The sequence below is a fragment of the Abramis brama genome (genome assembly GCF_963993115.1).
Source record: "Abramis brama genome assembly, chromosome: 1".
Taxonomy (NCBI): domain Eukaryota; kingdom Metazoa; phylum Chordata; class Actinopteri; order Cypriniformes; family Leuciscidae; genus Abramis; species Abramis brama.
The window spans coordinates 11,110,097-11,131,272 of NC_139963.1; the positions used below are offsets into that span (position 1 = coordinate 11,110,097).

Sequence of the window (21,176 nt, forward strand, 5' to 3'; positions counted from 1 at the left end):
TTTCAGGTTGTTTTCATGCTGTAAGACCCAGCCACGACCATCTTCAATGCTCTTACTGAGGAAAGGAGGTTGTTGGCCAAGATCTCGCGGTACATGGCCCCATCCATCCTCCCCTCAATACAGTGCAGTCGTCCTGTCCCCTTTGTAGAAAAGCATCCCCAAAGAATGATGTTTCCACCTCCATGCTTGATGGTTGGGATGGTGTTCTTGGGGTTGTACTCATCCTTCTTCTTCCTCCAAACACAGCAAGTGGAGTTTAGACCAAAAAGCTCTATTTTTGTCTCATCAGACCACACAACCTTCTCCCATTCCTCCCCTGGACATGCGCTGGCTTGAGCAGGGGGACCTTGCGTGCGCTGCAGGATTTTAATCCATGATGGCATAGGCTGTGTCCAAATTCAGGGTCTGCATCCTCTTTAGGATCCTTCCTACCCGGTTGAAGGAGGAGGGGTCCTCCGACGACCGCAAAACCCGGAAGTCGGTGTTTGTGAATTTGGACAGCCTACCCTTCTTTCACATATTTTCAGAGGAGAAAGGCCGCGAAATTTAAAAATACTACTGTTACTGTGTCACGAAATGTAGTTTTAAGAGTTTTTCAGTCGACAATGTAGTTGTTTAAAGCTCAAATCTGTGGTTTATTTATAAAGAGAGCGCCATTTTAAAAATGTTATCTGACGGTTTCGGAGTTGTGAGATCCAGGGATCACCGGGCGCTCAGCGCTCATGTACCCCGCCGAGAACAGCCTTGCCTCGGCTAGTGCTTCTGACGTTCTGACGTTCGCCGCTGTCAGTCTAGTGAGAATAATTCGTCTTGTGTTCATCTAACGGGCGATCTTTGGTTTCATTAATCTATAATTTGTTCCTTGGCAGATTGTTGTGGCTGAGGGCAAAGTGAAGTTTCATAACTTTATATATTTAGGCTTATTTAACTTTAACGGTGTAGCCTGCTGTATGTTTGACTGAATCGTTTACTTTATTTCTTGACTTGTATAGCTTCTTATACCTTTTAAAAACTGAAATTTACCAAAAAGAGACAGGGTTGCGTCATTTTATTTTATATAGCCTATGTAATAATATTTTAAAATGTATAAATTTACATTATTTATTATTGTTATTATAATAATATACCACTTGCGATTATCAATCTATTATAGTTATGCTGTTAAATTATTTCACTATTCATAGTAACTATTTAACTTATTATTTTTTATTGTCTGTATTCTGTAATTGATATTTCATATTCTATTGCTATTATTATAGTATTATACATAAACTATATGCTATTATCAATATATTATTATTATTATTATTACATTAGTACTTATGATATTATATAATTATACTTTTCATTACTATTTTATTTGCTGTATACTGTTTGTTTATTTTATTGACTAAACTATTTACTATTAGCCTACCTCTCACTTTATCTTATATTTACTATTTGCATTGCACTGTAGTTGTACCATATCATATGTATTACCATAAAGGATCCATCAGTTATCTTTGTTATTGCTAAAATCGGGTCAATGACAGAATATGCTTTTCCCACAATAAGAAAACTTTATTTAATTTAATGTGAAAATTAAATTATATCTCAGTATGGGGATGTTCACAATTCTTATCCAAGAATGAAAAGCCAAATACATGACAAGCCTGAGCTTTGGCCATTCCTTATTAAAAAAAAAAAAAAAAAATTCAACCACTGAAAATATATATTTTTTTGAAAAGCCAGTTTTTAAAAAACTTACATCGAAAAGCATACTCCTCTCCCACTCCGCTACCGCTCGCTTCGTCCGCCATTACGCTCTGCCGAAAAGAATTATGGGATAGGTAGGACGGGAAAGGATCCACCACACCCATCCTTCCAATTCGGGGAAAAGGAGGACGTATTTGTGGGCCGCATTTGAAGGATCCTACGAATTTGGACAGCCTTCGTCGCGGCGCTGTGACGTAACATCCTTCAAATGAGTACTCCGAAGGATGTAGACCCTGAATTTGGACACAGCCATAGTGTGTTACTAATGGTTTTCTTTGAGACTGTGGTCCCAGCTCTCTTCAGGTCATTGACCAGGTCCTGCCATGTAGTTCTGGGCTGATCCCTCACCTTGCTCATGATCATTGATGCCCCACGAGGTGAGATCTTGCATGGTGCCCCAGACAGAGGGAGATTGACTGTCATGTTGAACTTCTTCCATTTTCTAATAATTGCACCAACAGTTGTTGCCTTCTCACCAGCTGCTTGCCTATTGTCCTGTAGCCCATCCCAGCCTTGTGAAGGTCTACAATTTTATCCCTGATGTCCTTACACAGCTCTCTGGTCTTGGCCATTGTAGAGAGGTTGGAGTCTGTTTGATTGAGTGTGTGGACAGGTGTCTTTTATACAGGTAACGAGTTCAAACAGGTGCAGTTAATACAGGTAATGAGTGAAGAACAGGAGGGCTTCTTAAAAAAAAGAAAAACGATAAGGTCTGTGAGAGACAGAATTCTTACTGGTTGGTAGGTGATCAAATACTTATGTCATGCAATAAAATGCAAATTAATTATTTAAAAATCATACAATGTGATTTTCTGGATTTTTGTTTTAGATTCCACCACTCACGGTTGAAGTGTACCTATGATAAAAATTACAGACCTCTACATGCTTTAAGTAGGAAAACCTGCAAAATCGACAGTGTATCAAATACTTGTTCTCCCCACTGTATATAATGCCATTCACCCCAAAAAAAAGAAAATAAATTTTGATTTTTTTTTTTCAGTTTTAATGAGTAAAATATATTAGTATTCACAAGCATAATACTATATAAATTGTTGCATTTAGACGTTGATTTAATTTTCAGCCAAATTAATACTATTAGTTCTTCTTTTTCAGATTAACAGCCTGTAATCTCACTGATCAGCACTGTGGAATAGTGGCTTCAGCTCTACAATCACCAAACTCCCCCCTGAGAGAGCTGGACCTGAGTAAGAATGACCTGCAGGATTCAGGGGTGAAGCTGCTCTGTAAGGGACTAAAGAGTCCAAACTGTCAACTCAACATATTAAGGTTTGACCTATACATGTATTCATTCAATATGTTAATGTTCAAGAACAGTTCCCTGTCTAGAATTTTTAAGAAGAAAAATGAAGTATTCCACTTTGACAATCCAAGTGTCCCACTTTAACAGTATTGCCTAAACGTAAGTGGGGTTTCTTCAGAAGACATCTTTTAATGTTCTTCTTCCCAGTATTAAATAGTTCTTCTTTTTAATTATTATTATTATTATTATTATAATTATTATTATTTTATTAAGGTTAGAGACATCTTAATATTAGCAATAAACAGCATGTTCGGGCCAGACTGGGGGAGAAGTGCTGTAATAATGTAAAATATGTGAAAACTTTGTTTTTTGAACAATTAATTATAGGGATGTCCTGATCAGGTTTTTTTGCCCTCGAGTCCGAGTCATTTGATTTTGAGTATCTACCGATACCGAGTCCCGATCCGATACTTCTATAATACATAATAAAAGAATAAAGAAGAGCGAAAAACAGATCCAGTATGTTCCTTATTTTTTATTTAATTCACCTTATTTTAACATTCAACAACATGTTAACAAACAGAGCACTTCTGTGAGGTAGCTTGAACAATCAAGTAATAAATAACATAAATTCTTCACTTTTGGAATTAGTGCAACAGTAAATATAAAAAAGTCTAATATATAAACAAATAGCACTTCAACTTAAAATACCCGGCAGGCATGTAAACAAATAAAAAAATAAAAGTGCCACAGTGTTTGCAAAGCCATTAATGTGCTTTTAGGAACTGCACTCCTAACTCTTATGCCGGTTTCACGCCGGTTTCACACGTTAGCAGAGCATAAGCAGTGCGTATTTTTTTCGGCGCCCATGTTAACAGATTACAGCATTCACACCGCATGCAAAGGCGGCGCGGCAGCACGTAGCAGGAACAGAGCAGAAGCAGGAGTGCCGCGATCGTTTCGGCACCGAGTCTATTTTTGCTGCAACGCTTACTTACGCTGAATTAAAGTGACAATGCATTGATCATGGCCAAAATACACAGCAGTTTTATCCAAAAAGTGCATTGATGATATCTATTGTGTTTTAAACAGTCAGACAAATGACCAACAGCAATTTAAAAAGAAAACAAATATCCAAAAACAAACTTGTTGCCAGAACAATAAAAACAAAGATGAACCAAAAGTTATATAAATGAAATTATTAATAAAATAAGCTTTTTGACAAGTCTTTTCTCTTAAATGTATTTGAAAACGAAACTTATCATGCCAACTTATCCATTATAGAGTACTCTGTCTTTACACAACCCGCCCGTGACAAACGCTGCCAGTGTGAAAGCAAAACGCGCGTGTCCTGCTCCTGCTCACCATATACACTGGTCCTGCGCTGCTTACGCTCTGCTAACGCGTTCAGTGTGAAACTGTCGAACTCTCTGCCACCGCATAACTATAGATGTGTTAAAAAATAATGAGAATATATTAGGGCTGGGGGAATTAAAAATAATAAGCACTTTTTTTTTTGCCTCGTTTTAAAGATTTCCTGTTGCGGCTGCTATTGAAAAGCCCGAAAATATGCCGTCCCGCCCCTCCGTGTTCGGCGATCAGGTTTCATTCTTGCGCAGCTTTCATGAGCAGGTCTTTTCCGCTCCGTGTGTGCGCCGCGATCTCCATTCCGTGTGTGTGTGTGTCGGCACGTTGCTGCGCTCTCTGCTCAATGTTCCACTCCGTGTTTGCACTGCACGTTCTGCTCTGTCGTTAACGGCCCAACCGCTCCAATCATGTACCGATCATGCACTGGAAAAGCAAAGTCCGCTCAAATAACGTGACATTTCTCTGTAGTAGACTTATGTTTGCTGAGCTGGTATAGCCATGCTGGGCAACAATGGTAAAATTACCTGCTCTGATCACATGCTCTGGTAATAATAGCTTTGTAGGACGTCTATGTTTTATTTTGATAATTAGTAAAAAAAAAAAAAAAAAAAAAAATCAGTTAAATTGATTATGTTGATTTATTATTGAAAAATAATAATATATTGATATATTGATGTTTGTTTAGTATTATTTTAATATAGGGCTATTTTCTGTTCCCTTTTTTTCCTGTGTTGTTTAATTTAATTAGGTGATCCTAAGTTTAAATATTGATGATTACAAGCTTGGGGGAAATGCAATTAATTGCAATTAATTACAGCAAATTGTGCAATTAATTAGTTTTTTTTTTTATCGATTCCCAGCCCTAGAATATATATATCCGAGTCCTGATCGGGAGGTAACGTCCGATTCCGATCGAGTCTGAAACCACGTAAACCACATCCCTAATTAATTATGAAAGCATATTCTAATACACCCCAAAAACAAAATCAAGACTTTGTAAATGGCATAAAAGGACCCTTTTAAAGTGAAAATAATTATTCTGTGATATATATCGTTATTGTGAAATAAAATTACTCATATCATGATATAAGATTTTGATATTTTTTATATTTTTTTCATATCGCACACCCCTAGCTGCCCATATAGCTGCATATTGGTTAGAACATAAAATAATTTGATTTGTTTTTGAAACTTTTTGCAGTGTTGTATTTATTGTCCTGTATAAGGTGTGCTTCAGGACCCTCAGCATCCCCATATCCTGCATCCCTGCCGCTCTATCACAAATTCTAGAAAAAATATCTAAAACATTTGCAAAAATGAAGCACAATAACATGAACATTTACTGTTGTAGATTATCTCACTGTTTGGTGACAGAGGAAGGTTGTGCTGCTCTGGCATCAGCTCTGAGTTCAAACCCTTCACACCTGAGAGAGCTGGACCTGAGCTACAATCACCCAGGAGATTCAGGAGTGAAGCTGCTCTCTGATACACTCAAACATCTGAACAAACTCAAGTATGTTGATCATGAAAATTAATTCATCATTTACTCAACCTGGTGTTCAAATGCTGTTAGCCTTTTTTTCTTTTTCGGACCACAAAAGGAGAAAAAAAATTACTGCTTGCGCTCATCCACACATTGGAAGAGAATCAGCATCAAGCTTTTAAAATAGAAGCAAAAGTATCAGAGAACAAAAAAAAATAACGTCAAAAAGACAACGTCAAGAAAAAAAGGGTGATTTTACAACCGTTGAATTACATCACTTCCTCCAGTTTTATACATATTTGTTATAATGTTATACATATATTTCTAGGCCAGTGGGCATAGGCAATATGGTGATCATGCAAACAATAAAAGGATCAAACATTTAAACTGTAATCCTTTACATTTGATAGATGATTAAGAAAGGGTTCCCAGGTGGCCTCAAAGCTAGCAATGTTACCTGAAAGGTTGTGTCTAATGGCTCATTTCCACTAAGCGGTGTGGTACGGTACAGTACGGTACGCAATTATTTCCGTTTCCACTGTCAAAAGTTGTGAATGGTACCAAAATGACGAACCATATTGAACTACTTTTCCGGTACCCTTCCGTTGGGGTACCCAGCACAGTGGTACGGTACTAACGGGTGGAGCTAGACTCACTGCAGGACGTTGATTGGTTGACAGAGAATCGTCACTTAAGCGTGCTACAAGGGGAATGACAACATAAGAAGCGCCATTTTTTAATATACTGTTGAAATATAATACTACTGTTATTGTGTCACGGAATGTAGTTTTAAGGAAGTTTTTCAGGCGAGATTGTAGTTGTTTAAAGCTCAAATCTATGGTTTATTTATAAAGATTTATGAAAATTTGATCCAGATTGTGAGATCCAGGCAATCACCGGGCGCTCGGCGCTCATGTACCCCGCCTCGAAACACCTTTCCTCGGCTAGTCATTCTGATGTTTGCCGCTGACTCTGACGTCTCTGTAGTGGTTAAACATGAGATATAATTCGTCTTGTGTAAACGTAACGGCCGATCTTTGGTCTTGTGAATCTATAATTTGTTCCCTGGCCAATCGTTTCATGACTTTATATATTCAACATTAGGCTATTTAACTTTACCGTTGTAATTTTAGACTAAAGCGCTGACTTTGTATGTTCGACTGAATTGTTTGCTTTATTTTTTATTGTATAGCTTCATGTACCTTTTACTTCTACTTTTATAAAGGCTATTATTGATCAAACTGAAATTTAACAAAAAAGAGACAGGGTTGAGTTTTGCCATTTTTAATTTTATTACAGTGAAGATGATCACTGTAATGTTGTTTACTGCAACATTTGTTGTTTAGTACAAGTGCACATATTGCCTGGACCATATTAATATGTTTAATATTTTTTAAATTTAAACAAAAAGAGGCAGGGTTGTGTTTTATATTTTGTTTTGTTATAAATAGGCTAACGTTATGCATGCAATGAATATAATCAATTCGTGTTGTCTGAACCACATTTGTGTGGCTATAATGTTAAAGAATTTTTTAAATGAAAACGAAGAGTGGTGTTATATAACATTTCGTTTTATTGTTGCCTAAACATACAGAGATAACCGGAGTAGCAGAGCGAGCTGAGTGACGCTTTCAAGTAGGGCTGAAACGATTAGTCGACATTGTCGACAAAATATCTTGTTGTCGAGTAGTCGTTTGATCTCACGTGACCTAATGTAAGGGCCTGCAATATCACGATTTGACCACTACGGCGCTTTAGCGCTAGAGTGTAATGCAGCCGTTACAAATGCTATTGCGGTAGAAGAAAACAGCGCGAATTATGACGGAGTGCAAACGAATCCGAACTAGCTAGGTGTGTGAAAGTTTCACAAAACTTCAAAACCAAGAATGCTGTCGTGTGCAATACATGCAAGGCGAAACTTGCTTTTCATGGGAGCACAACATGCATTTTAAAGCACTTAAAGAGGAAACAAGAGGAGCCGGTGAGAGGTGAATGTTCTCCAGATGGAGCTAAATAACTAGCAGTAAATCTCTTTATTAGAGATTATAGCATATTACGAATAGCATATACTAATAGTATAACTATTAATAATAGCAATAATCTTAACTAATAATAATATAATTACAGTAATGTGATGATTTATTTTTGCATAGAATAAAGCTTGATCGAGCTTAGGAGTCAGGGCTGTTTTTATTATTATAACAACTTTAGGTATTACAGTCTTATCACTTGCCTGTATTTTGTTCCATATTCATGAAGACTTACAAAAGGAGATGTTATGAAGAATATCATTACTTTTTCATACTGTAAATTAAAAGGTGAATGAGAATGTCTCTGTCAGATCAATTTTCATGTCAATTTTTATTTTATTTTGTTCTTATAATTGTTTGCAGATTAAGTTTGTCTGTGCTTAGAGAGCATTTGTGTGATTTGAGTTGGACAGAAATCTGAAAACTTAAAGAGAATGACCTGTTTAGTTGGCTCAAAGTTCATTAAAACAACCATTTCAAAAGCTGAAGTGATTTTTTTTTTTTTTTTTTAGAATATGTATAACTCTGTGTTTTAACTAATTGAAATAGCTGAATAATCAGGGGTGTGATTCTTCCGGATAAATCCGGAAATCCGGCTTTTCCAACCTGAAAATGATGCTCTCGTAAATCACGCAAAGCACAGTTCGGGTATTGGTCAACATAATGACTGCTCACCGCTGTCAACGTTTTTTGTGCCTCTGATTCATGTCTTCATGTCACTCCGCAAGTAGTCCATTCATTTGTCACGATGGAACTTAATTCAAAGCAGAGCTTCACCAAAGAGCCTGCACTCGTTGCGGAAGGTTCGAAAGTGTGCTAAGAATTTTGGACGTGTGGGGCGAACTATTTCTTTTCTTAGCTGAAGCCGACAACGGGACAAAATAAATGTAAAGAGACATAGTGGAGTTTCCTATTTTAATTTTGACAAGTAGGCTATAATAAATTCTGTAGTCTACTTACATGACCGGGCAAGTGACATTATTCTTAAACGCATACGCATAAAACTCCCCCGTCATGGTTAGAAAATACAGCTAGAGCCAGCTGCACAATGAGAAAATGTCATAGCATGATCAGAATAGCCTACTGAAGCCCTGAACCGCAACGGGAAAAAAATCTAGTATTTTGAGATTAAAGTCGAAACATTTCGAGAATAAAGTCGAAACAGTACGAGAATGTGTGCTTGCCGTTGTTTCACATTGCTGCACAGGCATTCATAACTAGGGATGGGTACCGAAACCCGGTATTAAACGGGCCCCGGTGCTGAATTATGAAAGACCGCTGGATCGATAAGCTATTACCGTTATCGGTTCTGCCGTCGGTACTGGAGAAATTAAGAAAGTACACGTGCTATTAATTAAGTTCTTCTTATTGTTCTTCTTAAGTTTTCTTATTATTATTATTATTATTATTATTATTATTATTATTATTATTACCGGGAGATAAATTTTGGCCAGCTCCTGCGCCTAGGCCCTTTTAGACAGAGACACCGTTCCAACTTTAAAACGTACGGTCAGTACCGGTGTAAGTTGCTCGCAAAGATGACATCACGAGTCCATGTCGTTCGTCCTCCATATTGGATTGAACAGAAAGCGAAACAAAATTTTCACAGGTCACAAATTTGGTCCGAACTTCACGAAACTGGACGTACATGATCCTTGGACCAAGCCTCACAAAAGTTACTAGAAGGATTTTTGATTTTCGGAAGCGTTTGCCCGTCACAACCAAACGAAATCGGCGGTGTAGTCGCCAAACAGGAAGTCGTCCATATCTCAGGAACTCTGTCACGTATCGAAACCAAACTTTGTACATGAACTTGAGACTCCAATGTGAGGATGCACAAGATCTGACTTTTTTTCTTTTTTTTTTTTAAATTTCAGGCTAATTGACAAACTTCTGATGCATCGGTCTAATTTAATCATCTTCATTTATTAATATCTACAGATTTGTATGCATTAATTGTGCATTTCCAGTAGGGCTGCATGATGTGTCGTTCACCTTCACCGTCTTCAAACAACACGAGCGCTGTCTTGCTCTCTCTCCCTCGCGCTGAGTCGCGCATATTAATCAAAATCGATTGACACGATGGTGTCGAAAAGTGATGAAATGTTTTCTGTGTTGTCAAATCTTGTGCGATATCCTAAACTGCCGAGATAATTACACAACGCGTGCCGTACACGTCCGATTCGCGAACTAATGATTACTTTGAACCGATTCAGTTTAATGAATGGTTTAAACAACTGACCTGTCCAACACTGAACTCACGAGACGTCTGAATTGGTGTATAAAAAAATCTGTAACACTTTACAATAATGTTCTATTTATTAAACTATTTAACTACATTAGTTAACATTTACTATTACTAAACTGCACTTCTACAACATTGTTAATTTCAACATTTAGGCTGTAGCCTTCATTGTTGAAATCAAAAGTTGTACAGTATTTGTTAACATAGTTAATGCACTGTGAAGTAACATTACTAAACAATGAACATCTGTGTTTTTATAAACTAAGATAAACAAAGATTAATAAATATAGTAACAAAAGTATTGCTCATGGTAAGTTCATGTTAGTTAATATGTTAACAATTCAAACCATATCCTAAAGTTACAAACAAATAATTTACTCTAATTTAAATAATACTCTGATGTTTAAATAATTTAAAATGAGAATGTAAGTGTGCTCACCCCATTTTTGTTTGTAAGAATTTTTTTTATTAGATTTCATATCGCAATATATATCGCAGAAAAATAAAATATCGCAATGTCATTTTTTCCCAATATCGTGCAGCCCTAATTTCCAGTTCTCAAAACAATTAATAACAAAGCAAAAAAAAACTTTATACAAAATACATCATGCTCTTCTTCGCTAACCGAACAATTCATTGTCTGTGGCTGTGTTTGTGCGCGCGGGAAATATGCTGTGCATAACAATAGAAAACAAGGAGAAACGCGCAGTCACATGCTCAAACAATCAACAACGTCGCTCTAGATGTGTAAAAACCTATTTTTTACAGTCTATGGTAAAAACAAGTGGAAAGCGTGAGCGCGCCGCTCTCTCCATTCCACAAGCACTTGCTCTCCCGTGGCGTCTGTCGTTGCTATGCAACCATGAACTGCGCTCTCCATGATGACAAGGAAGTACCAGCAAAAGATTAATTGATTTCTAGCCTTTGCATTATCTTTACTACTAGATATATTTATGGAGATGAAAAATAATAAGGCGCCCTGTACAGCTATGATCAGCTGTTCGGCCGAACATTCAATGTTGTTACGCTGCAAGTTGATCAGTTGGTTCGTTGCTGCCGCACTCTATCACTCGCACACCATAAAGAGCAAAATGGTTTTTAATGTTTCAATTTCGTGATTAAAATGACATAATTTGGAAGCGGATAATTTCTTCACAAGCAGCTCATTATGACTCAATGTTAGAATGCTGCACCTACACTCGATAGTGTGAATAAGATCAGTGCAACGCAGACCACTGCATTGACAGCGTGAAACATATGATCTGTCTACGGCCAGGACTCAGCGGAAGACAGAAAATGCCGGTCCAGCGCTGATTGAGGAATTAAATTCGAAAATAAAAGACAGTTTGACATCTTTTTTCTCGCATCTGTGAATTATTTTTTAATCATTTGCTCTGAGATGAAGCGAATATATTTGTGCGTGAATTTCTCGCACTATAAAAGCTAACCTTGCGGGAATGGTTTAAATTAATGCGCAATCCCCACATTCCCGCACCGAAATTCAAGCCCTGAAATGGCAGCGGGAGCGGGATGTGTAACTCTAGCATATGGCGCATATGTCATATAAAGTTAGGCAAGGCCAAACAGCGTTATCCATGTTGTTGTGATTGCATCGCTAGAGTAAGCTAAGAGTGAAACTGATAGCGTTTTTCATTTAGTTACAATATGAGGACTGACGTTAGGCTATAAAAATCAGCGTTTCTAGGTGATGACAACCATCTTGACAGCAGCAATCAAAGCATCGCGCTAATTACAGTAGACCTTAATTTGAAATAGTAAATTTGTTCCTAATCAAAGGGAACACTCAACCACAGAACAGCTGGGCAAGTTTTGTATTGGTTTATTGGATACAGTAAATGAAGACTGTCAACTTCTTTTCAATAGGCTACTATTTCATCACCCAAAACACTCCCACTCTCTGCTGTATAGTCGTAACCAAATATTTCAAAACCAACAACCAAGCCACATAAACAATGCCATTGGCACTAGTCTACATTGCAGACATGTCTCTTAATGCACATAGCTTTTCACCTTTTTGCACAATCTTGAAAAAGTACTATTGTTGAAATTCTCAGATCAAGCAAACTTCAACGCATCCTTATCCACTTCCTACTCACGTTAGTGAACCGCACCCGAGCAAGCACACTTCGCAGTTCCTTTGGAAATGCATTCTAGTTGCTATTAAGAAATTATTATCTTGCAAATTTAATTTCGCCAGCCACTTCTGTATATAGTAATATTGAACCATTTGTCTGTGATGCATTTTTGCTAAAGAGAGAGTGTGTGTGTGTGTGTGAGGGAGAGAGCGCGATCTTTCACGCGGAGCCACGGTGCGCACAACACAACAGCCCTCCTTAATGAGTGACGATGAGGACAGAACTAAACATTCAAATGGTTAGGCTACAGAGCATGTGAGCGGAGTGGAGCGGTGAGAATCTCCGCTCATCGCTCACGGAACTGTTCCGCTCTCCCGCTCAAAGCTACATCAGGCCGCTCCGCTCATTATCGCTCAGCGCTCAGTTCGCGCTCCACTCAAATCGCCCCCCATGTAGGCTATCACTTTTAGCTTAGACCACAACCTTGCCTCCTAAAGAACTAATGAGTAACAACATTTTTCAAATTGAAATGTTTTATTTCAAATTACAGGCTTATGTAAGAAGGAATATAGCCTACACAAAAAGTCCTGTAAAATTAAACGGATAAATGGGCCTAATAATATAAATAAAAATTATATAAACAAAAATATGCATACATTTTTTTAAAGTAAATTAACTATAAGGCCAGAATTTTGATAGCCTAAGTGAACTTTTGCGCAACACGCACGAGTAAAATTTAAATTGGCTTCCATACACACAAACTGCTGTAAAATTAAACGAATAAATGGTCCTAATAATATAAATATTATTACGGACGACACAAATTCGTCTAAATAAAACGAACCATTAGGTCTACTTGAATGAAAAAACGAATTTGTTTGAATATTACGCTATATTTAATTTACACTTTGTTACAAGTTACCGTATTCAATTTGCTAACCTTTTGTTTTCTTCCCAGCGTGTTCACGTAGCTCACATTCATGTTTTCGAGAGATGTGTCTTTTGAGATTCCAAAATGAATCTTTGCTGACTGAAACGATGTCTCCACATTCGTTTTCTTGTACCACATTATCATTGTTAGTTAGTTTTATTATATTAATAGTAGCCTACACCTGTGTGACTTCTCATTTTCCTTTTTGAAGTAGCCTACTTTTTGAACTCCATTATTGAGCCGAGTTTTGACTGAAAATAGTCTACTGTTGATGACTATGCAAGACAGATGGATCCTGGTTTAGGTTTGACTGAGCATGCTTCAGACTCGTGGTGTGAGCTGAGCGAAATTGGAGCGGGAAATAAGGCGACGCTCCGTCCTTTTAAAAATTCCGCTCTGCGCTCTGTCCAAGATCCGCCCGCTCCCGCTCCACTCCGCTCACATGCTCTGTTAGGCTACACTTTAGATCTTCTAAACTAATTTTATTTTAGATTTAGATTTTGGCTTCCAATGATTATAAAAAAGAAGATATTTGAGGTATAACCATTAAAAACTAAAGCCGCATTCTGTAGCGCAACTTCCTTCCCTTCACAGCGGTGCGCTGTCATTTCTCCCTAAAACCCAAACGTAACGTCAGAATCTGCACGATCGGTGATTGTTGTAAAATGTAGTCTATACTGTTGCTAAACTGCGGGACGCGTTTGATAATAAAAGGCTATTAAAAGTACCAAAATTGACGCAAATGTTCCAAATGCGGCGCGCGCTCCGAAACACACCGCAACGAGACAAGCAACGTATATTTTGGGCTTCGTGTGTGCATCTAAACGATCAAATAGGCTATACACAAAAATGTCAAAATGGCCGTTTTGGAGATTCACTTAAACAGTTTATTCACTTCACATTCACTAGAGTTTATGTCTTAAATGGATGTAAATTGTTGGGAGAGAAAATATGATGCGTAATAATGATTAGATCTGCATTTGGTCTTAAAGAGGCAACAGTGTAATAAACCTGCTGTGACGATTGCTCCATTAATGTGGATCAAACAACAAAAGGCAAAGAGAAAATCAGTTGCAGCTCTTGAATGAATAATTTTGGCTTTTATAAGCTTTAATCTATCCATGATAAACTCTGCAGTGTTATTTTACTCTGACTTTATTAGATGTCTTTTTAGCCCATATTACTCCTGAACAGTAATGTCTACTAATTAAAAGAAATTAAAGCACTGGGTATATAATTTGTATATTTGTTTTATTGTATACTTTTTTTTGTTTGTACTTTGTTTTTGGTGTCCTATGTCTTATATAAAACACAAAAGCCTGCACCCTTCTGCATAACATACATGTTTTATTTGTTTTGTTAAAGCATTGCTTTTTCTTTTATTATAGATATTTATTTTACATTTCAAAATATAAAAGCAATATTAATTATGTTCTAAATTATTATTATTTTCTTTTCTTTTTTTTATATAACAAAAAGAACCGATAAGAATACTGTTAAAGTACCAGATCGATAAGGAGTATCGGTAAGAGTAGTAAGACTGTTAAAACCTTAACGATACCCATCCCTATTCATAACGGTGCGGGTCCACACTGGCGCAGAGCGAGTGTTTCCAATTCATTGCACGTGTGTGGGGGCGTGTGTGTGTAAAGAAATGCACTTGTGAAGTCGAATTTTCCTGCTTTTTTTTCCTTTGCCAATCACACCTATGATAATCGTTCCAAACTTACTGTTTAGTTGGCGAAATAATCGATGATTAATCGATTAATCGTTCTAATAATCGTTAGATTAATCGATTATCAAAATAATCGTTTGTTGCAGCCCTACTTTCAAGAGCGCGCTGTTCCATTTTGCAGAATTACCGGACTCGCATCCTCGGGAGTCATTCTCCTGAGCCGGACTTGGCAAGTTCGAACTTTGCGTATTTGGTATTAAGAAATGCCTAATGTCGGTGCTTGTCTTCTTTTGACAAACAGCCGAGAAGCAAGTACAAGATCTGCTGTATGTCATCCATTGTTGTTTACTATGTCGCTTTCTTCTTCGCGCGAAAATGACGTTGATCGCTTCTTTCCGGCATAGGCTACACCACGCCTATCAGGTAAGGGTACAGTTGGCGGTGGAAACACAAGCCGGATGAGGGTTTACTGTCCCGAATCGTACTGTTCTGTACTGTACTTTACCGTACCGCTCGGTGGAAACGAGCCATAAGTCTCTCTAAATGCAAAGTGGTAGAGAGTTCACACAGCCAAGATTTAAAAAGTGGTTTTGATGTCTTTGTTTTTTTAGCGACCACCATTCCATATTGGACGGCTTCTTGAATTAAATGGCGAAGCCATGAAGAGAGATAGACCAGCTGAAAACAGCAATTGCTGTGTCCGGGGAGAGGTCACAAGAATATGCCTCAGAGTAGAATCCGATAATTTCACTCCAAAACGTATAAAGTTCAGGCATGACCAGAAGAGCTGTCCCAGAGAGCCCTCGGCAGATTCACATTTGTTACAAGTAGAGGAGATGGAGGGGTAGAATAATGAAGCCTATGAACTAAGAGTAGAATCTGATAATTTCGCTCAAACTCATAAAGCTTCATTCAGATGCTTCTGAGCTGCTGTCAGGTTGAATGTGCTGTCTGTACGATTACTGATGCTTGTCGTTTAACACATAAGTGCTTGTTTTATCAATGTTAGTTATTATGACACCTAATAAGTGTCTTTATAGAAAATATATTATATTATTTTAAGAATATAATGGACACAAATATATTTAATCATGTCTGGCAACTTAAAATGTTTTATTTGGGTCTGTAAAAGTTAAATAAACATCTATGTATAAGCATTTCGATGTACACTAATTATATAAAACTATTCTGTCAGTATACCATAGTTATACAAATTAACTAGATTGATGCATTAATTTCCATTCAAAGGGATGGAACCAATAGTAAAAGATTAGGCTTGGCCGACGCTGGTCATGAGTGTGATGTGTGTGATCCTGGCCAATATTAAACCTACGTTCTGAAGTAGCGCTGCACTGTTACACTACATCAACAGGAGAATGACATGGAAGAGAAGAGATGGTTGAATAAAGACGTTATTTTTGTTTGTTTTTTGTGCGCAAAAAGTATTCTCGTCGCTTGATAAACTTAAGGTTGAGCCACTGTAGTCACTTGGACTATTTTAAAGATGTCTTTACTAACTTTTCTGGGCCAGCAGATGAAATTGCCTAGCAGCCTATGAAGCAGTGAGAGAGCTCTTAGATTTAATCATAAATATCTTAATTTATGTTCCAAAGATTAACGAAAGTCTTACGGGGTTGGAACAACTTGTGGGTGAGTAATTACTGACAGAATTCATTCATTTTTGGGTGAACTATCCCTTTAAAACAGGGGTGCCCAATCATGTTCCTGGAGATCTACCAACCTGCAGAGTCTCAATGATCTCTCAAAGGGATTGTCATGTTTAGTGCTTCTTGGAATTAAAAAGTTTAAAAAACACTAATATAGACAATTTTGCAAATTTATATAAAATAAATAAACATGTAATTTTGATGGTTTAATTCTGTCTGTAGACAATGATTGAACTTACAAAAACACATTGTCCAAACCATCTCAGTGTAACTGCTTTATTATATTATATTATATTATATTATATTATATTATATTATATTTAGTGCTGTCAACGTTAACTCAAAATATTTAAAGAAATTAGCGCAGCATCTGTTTTTTTATAGGCTCTCTGAATGTCCTTACACACACACGCGACGCAAAGAAAGACGTGCGCCAGTATCGTGCGCACAGACAGCGCGCCAGAATTGACTTCTCTTTTATGCTTGAACGAGCAGTAACACACATTTATGCCAAAAAGTCAGTTTTGTTGAGTATCCTCATAAGAGCAGTCTTAAAGGGCACCTATTATGCCCCTTTTCACAAGATGTAAAATAAGTCTCTGATGTCCCCAGAGTGTGTATGTGAAGTTTTAGCTCAAAATACCCCACAGATAATTTTTTACAGCATGTTTAAATTGTCATTTTTGGGAGGCTGAGAAAAACACACCGTTTTAGTGTCTCCTTTAAAAGTTAATGAGATGCGGTTCCATGCACAGGGGGCGGAGCCTAACCAGCTTGCACTCAGAGCCAGGACAATCTCATCTCACAGAAAGATGATAATATCAAAACAGAAACTCACACAAACGGTGTTCGAATCCGACAATAATGCCCACAGAGCTAGAGAATATATGCTGAATAGAGATAGAACAGGTATGTTTATTTTAATTACGTTTATAACTTGTATGCCATCTGCTCCGCTATTAATACAACCCTGCTGTAGTAACTTAGACCCCGTCCGAATGATGACCAAAATATATTGATGAGTTCAATTAAGTTTATTGTACATCACACACAAGATAAAGCGTTAGTTTTACTCTAGAAAATCACTGTAAGAATAAACAGTATAACAAGTGCGCATTTAGTCTTATCCATAAACTCTCTCTCTCTCTCTCTCTCTCTCTCTCTCTCTCTCTCTCTCTCTCTCTCTCTCTCTCTCCCTTTCATTATCATGGAACATAACGTTACACAGCGAAGTACACAAAACACTCGTTACAACTAACAGTAAACAAATATATACACACCTTTTCAGTGGGTTCTTAATAAACTGGTAAACTTTATATCTGTAAAACGGCTGGATGAGCTGTCATAAAGTGCGCGCTCTCACTTTCATCTCTGCCGTGGTCAGTAACGTTAGGCCTGTCGCTCCGGAGACCGTAAGCTGGATCACGAACAGTACAGATCCATCCTCGAGTAACAACGAGAGTAAATGAAGACTGCTATGTTTATTCTAACATCCTAAAAACAAAACACTTCAATCGCTTTAGGAGACATTCTACAGCTGCTCCAGCTCGAAACAATGGCGGACTGTGTCCAGCTCACTCAGGGCGGGTCTATGCTCAAACTGCAGTGTCAATCAACAGTCGTAGGCGGGGCTTGTGCAATTCTACGTCACACTGCATAGATTCTGAGAACAGCTCGTTCTGAGACAGTGCTGATGATTTATGGGGATTATAAAAAAAGCACTGGGTGGATTTTTATCATTATAGGGTGGTTGTGTACACACACTGCCAACACACATTTACGTTCAAACACCATGTAAAAGTGAATTTTGCATAATAGGTGCCCTTTAAATGAGTTATATAAAGTCTTAAATGAACGTAAAGAGAGAGAATGAGACGCGTGTGAAATCCACATCATGTGCAGCAGCGGCTGGTCTTAAAAGTGTCAGCAGCCACTAATGCTGTCTGTCATTAATGTTAATCAGGGAACAAAGGGAACCAGTGGTGGCTCGTCAGAGGAGGCACAGGTGAAAAGTTTTGGGGTGAAAATGTCTCAGAATGTTTATTTTTTGTGTGTAATTTCGCCTCTTTAAGTGTAACTCCATTGAAAAAAAATAATTTGTCAATCACCATTGAGTATTTCACTTTCAGCGATTCGGAGTGTTGAGAAAAGTAACATGGTAGAGGAGGCTAGCCTCTCTTGAGATGTCAACCAATCATAGAAGAGACGTAAATTACTTGATATTAGTTTGAACTTCTACCACTGATGTACCATGGAGAGTAGAGAAAGTGAATATTTGACCGCAACAGCTACAAATTAAAAATGAAGGAAGACATATAGTCTAAGCTAAGATTTAGGGCCAGCGCAAACCCTCTTTTGGCGTTAAAAAAACTACTGTCAGGATCTACTAAAGACACAGTGAAAAATTAGCGCTGAAAGGTTTGGATACATTTATTTTTGCAGCTGACCTTATTTTTTTAGGGGAGTATTTAAATGATTCACGCAAGGTGATTTACTAAAGTTTGCGCTCGTCAATGTACTGGTGTTCGCACCATTATTTACTGCCGAAAACAACTACGTCTTAAACCAGACGCTAATTTGCACTGCTCTTGGTAGATTGCATTATGGAAATGATCTGTCTGTGTTCTTTAATCTGCGTGTCGTCAGTAGATCACGCAGAACTTTCCACTTAAAGGATGGAAGGTTGCATTTTTGCTTTTTGAAATTACATTTATATTGTCTTGCTGTATACGTGTCGTTTTCTGCAAATATTCTGTCTAAAAGTGACCCAAAAAAAGCAGTTTTAAACCATTTAAAGCAGTTAAAAAACCTTGGATGGGGATCCCCTTACGGAACAAAAATATATGGGAATACACTGCAACATATAATTCAATATATAATACATTTCCATATATGGGAAACTAGTGCTTATATTTTTTAATATACTGCAATATATGCATTGGCCATGAATGGCTATATATTAATACATATAAAGATAGACATAGACATACATAGAAATGAAGACAAATATAGCATTAAAAGTAATACTCACAAAGGTATATCCTTTATTGTGTACATATATCGCACATACATGTTCCCATATAAATGTGAATGTATGTTCACACATTTATATCTACAAACACATTCATGGAATGAGTTACAACAGATTTCTAGTTCCCAGCATGCTTTGCTTCTGACTGTTAAAGGAGAGCAAATGTTAAAATTAAGTGTTATTTGATGTGTTTTACTCAATATTAATGTAGGGGGAGATCTGATAGTGTTTAATGTTGTATTATTTTGGAATTTCAAAGGTTTTCTGGTTTGTCTGAGTAACTATAGTGCACCATTAAAACTATTTCTGTCAGGGCCACTACAGTCAAATAAGAATGACAATTAGCATACAGTTTGGATTGGCGGTATGGTTCTGTTCTGGGCCAGAACTCCAAGAGAGCAGCAATAACCCCCCTTGGGGTAAACAGAACAGAACCAACATGAAAGTTTGCAAATATATTTAATTCAAGATTTTAAAAGTACAACATAATTCAAGAATTTATGCTGATTCAAGGGTAATCAGAATGCCAAATCCTGACTGGGCGAGAGGTGGAGCTGGGGATGGAGGAGGGTAATTCGCTCCTGAGAAACGCGATAGCTGCTGATAATACTGAAGGAGCTTATATATGTATTCAGTGATTGGCGTCGTATTCCTATAGGTAGACGTGGATCAGCTGAGGGTCAGCTGATGCGAGCTTGACTAACGTGACCTGCCAGAACTTATGCTACGCTTGATATTTACTATATTTAAAAGTAATGGCTGTGCACTCCTCAGCACAGTGATAGTCTCCTGGCTAAATACTTTAGTACATGCAGGCGTGCTTGTGCTTTTGTTAACTAGCTTGAAAATATGAAATGTTTATAATGTAAGTAATTATAAAATATAAGCAATATAGTGCATTATATACACTACTGGTCAAAAGTTTTAGATCTGTAAGATTTTTAATGTTTTTAAAAGAAGTATCTTCTGCTCACCAAGGCTGCATTAATTTGATTAAAAATACAAACAAAAACAGTAATATTGTGAAATATTATTACAATTGAAAGCAGCTGTTTTCTATGTGAATATATAGTTAAGTGTAATTTATTCCTGTGATCAAAGCTGAATTTTCAGCATCTTTACTCCAGTCTTCAGTGTCACATGATCCTTCAGAAATCATTCTAATATGATGATTTGATGCTCAACAAACATTTATGATTATTATCAATGTTGAAAACAGTTTTTTACATTTTTATTTCATGATGCTATGATGAATAGAAAGTTAAAAAGAACAGCATTTATCTGAAATGGAAAGCTTTTGTAACATTAAACACTACCGTTCAAAAGTTTGGGGTCAGTAAGAATTTTAATTTTATATTTGGGGGAAAGAAATAAAATAAATCAATACATTTATTCATCAAGGATGAGTTTAACTGATCAAAAGTTACAGTAAAGACATTTATAATGTTACGCGTGATCATAGGTAACTAAGCAACAGTGGAGAACTCTACAATCGATTACTATGGGCTTCAACCGAAAACAGGATGTAAATACAGGTATGAGCGCTGGCCGAATTAACTTCATTTTTATTCATATCTTTCACATCTACTGCAGTCAGATTCACCGTGTTCACTCTGAAGGAATCACTCACATTG

At 37.2% G+C, this 21,176-nt stretch overlaps 1 protein-coding gene across 2 annotated transcripts in view; it reads left to right on the forward strand.

The window, feature by feature from the left end:
• The window catches only part of LOC311085997 (uncharacterized protein), a 57,511-nt gene that overhangs the window by 24,266 nt on the left and 12,069 nt on the right, over positions 1–21,176 (forward strand). For both annotated transcript variants that reach the window (XM_084118624.1, XM_084118625.1), the window contains 2 exons: positions 2,869–3,042; positions 5,736–5,897. In XM_084118624.1, the coding sequence (XP_083974750.1) occupies positions 2,869–3,042; positions 5,736–5,897 (336 nt within the window). The remainder of the gene's footprint in view (positions 1–2,868; positions 3,043–5,735; positions 5,898–21,176) is intronic.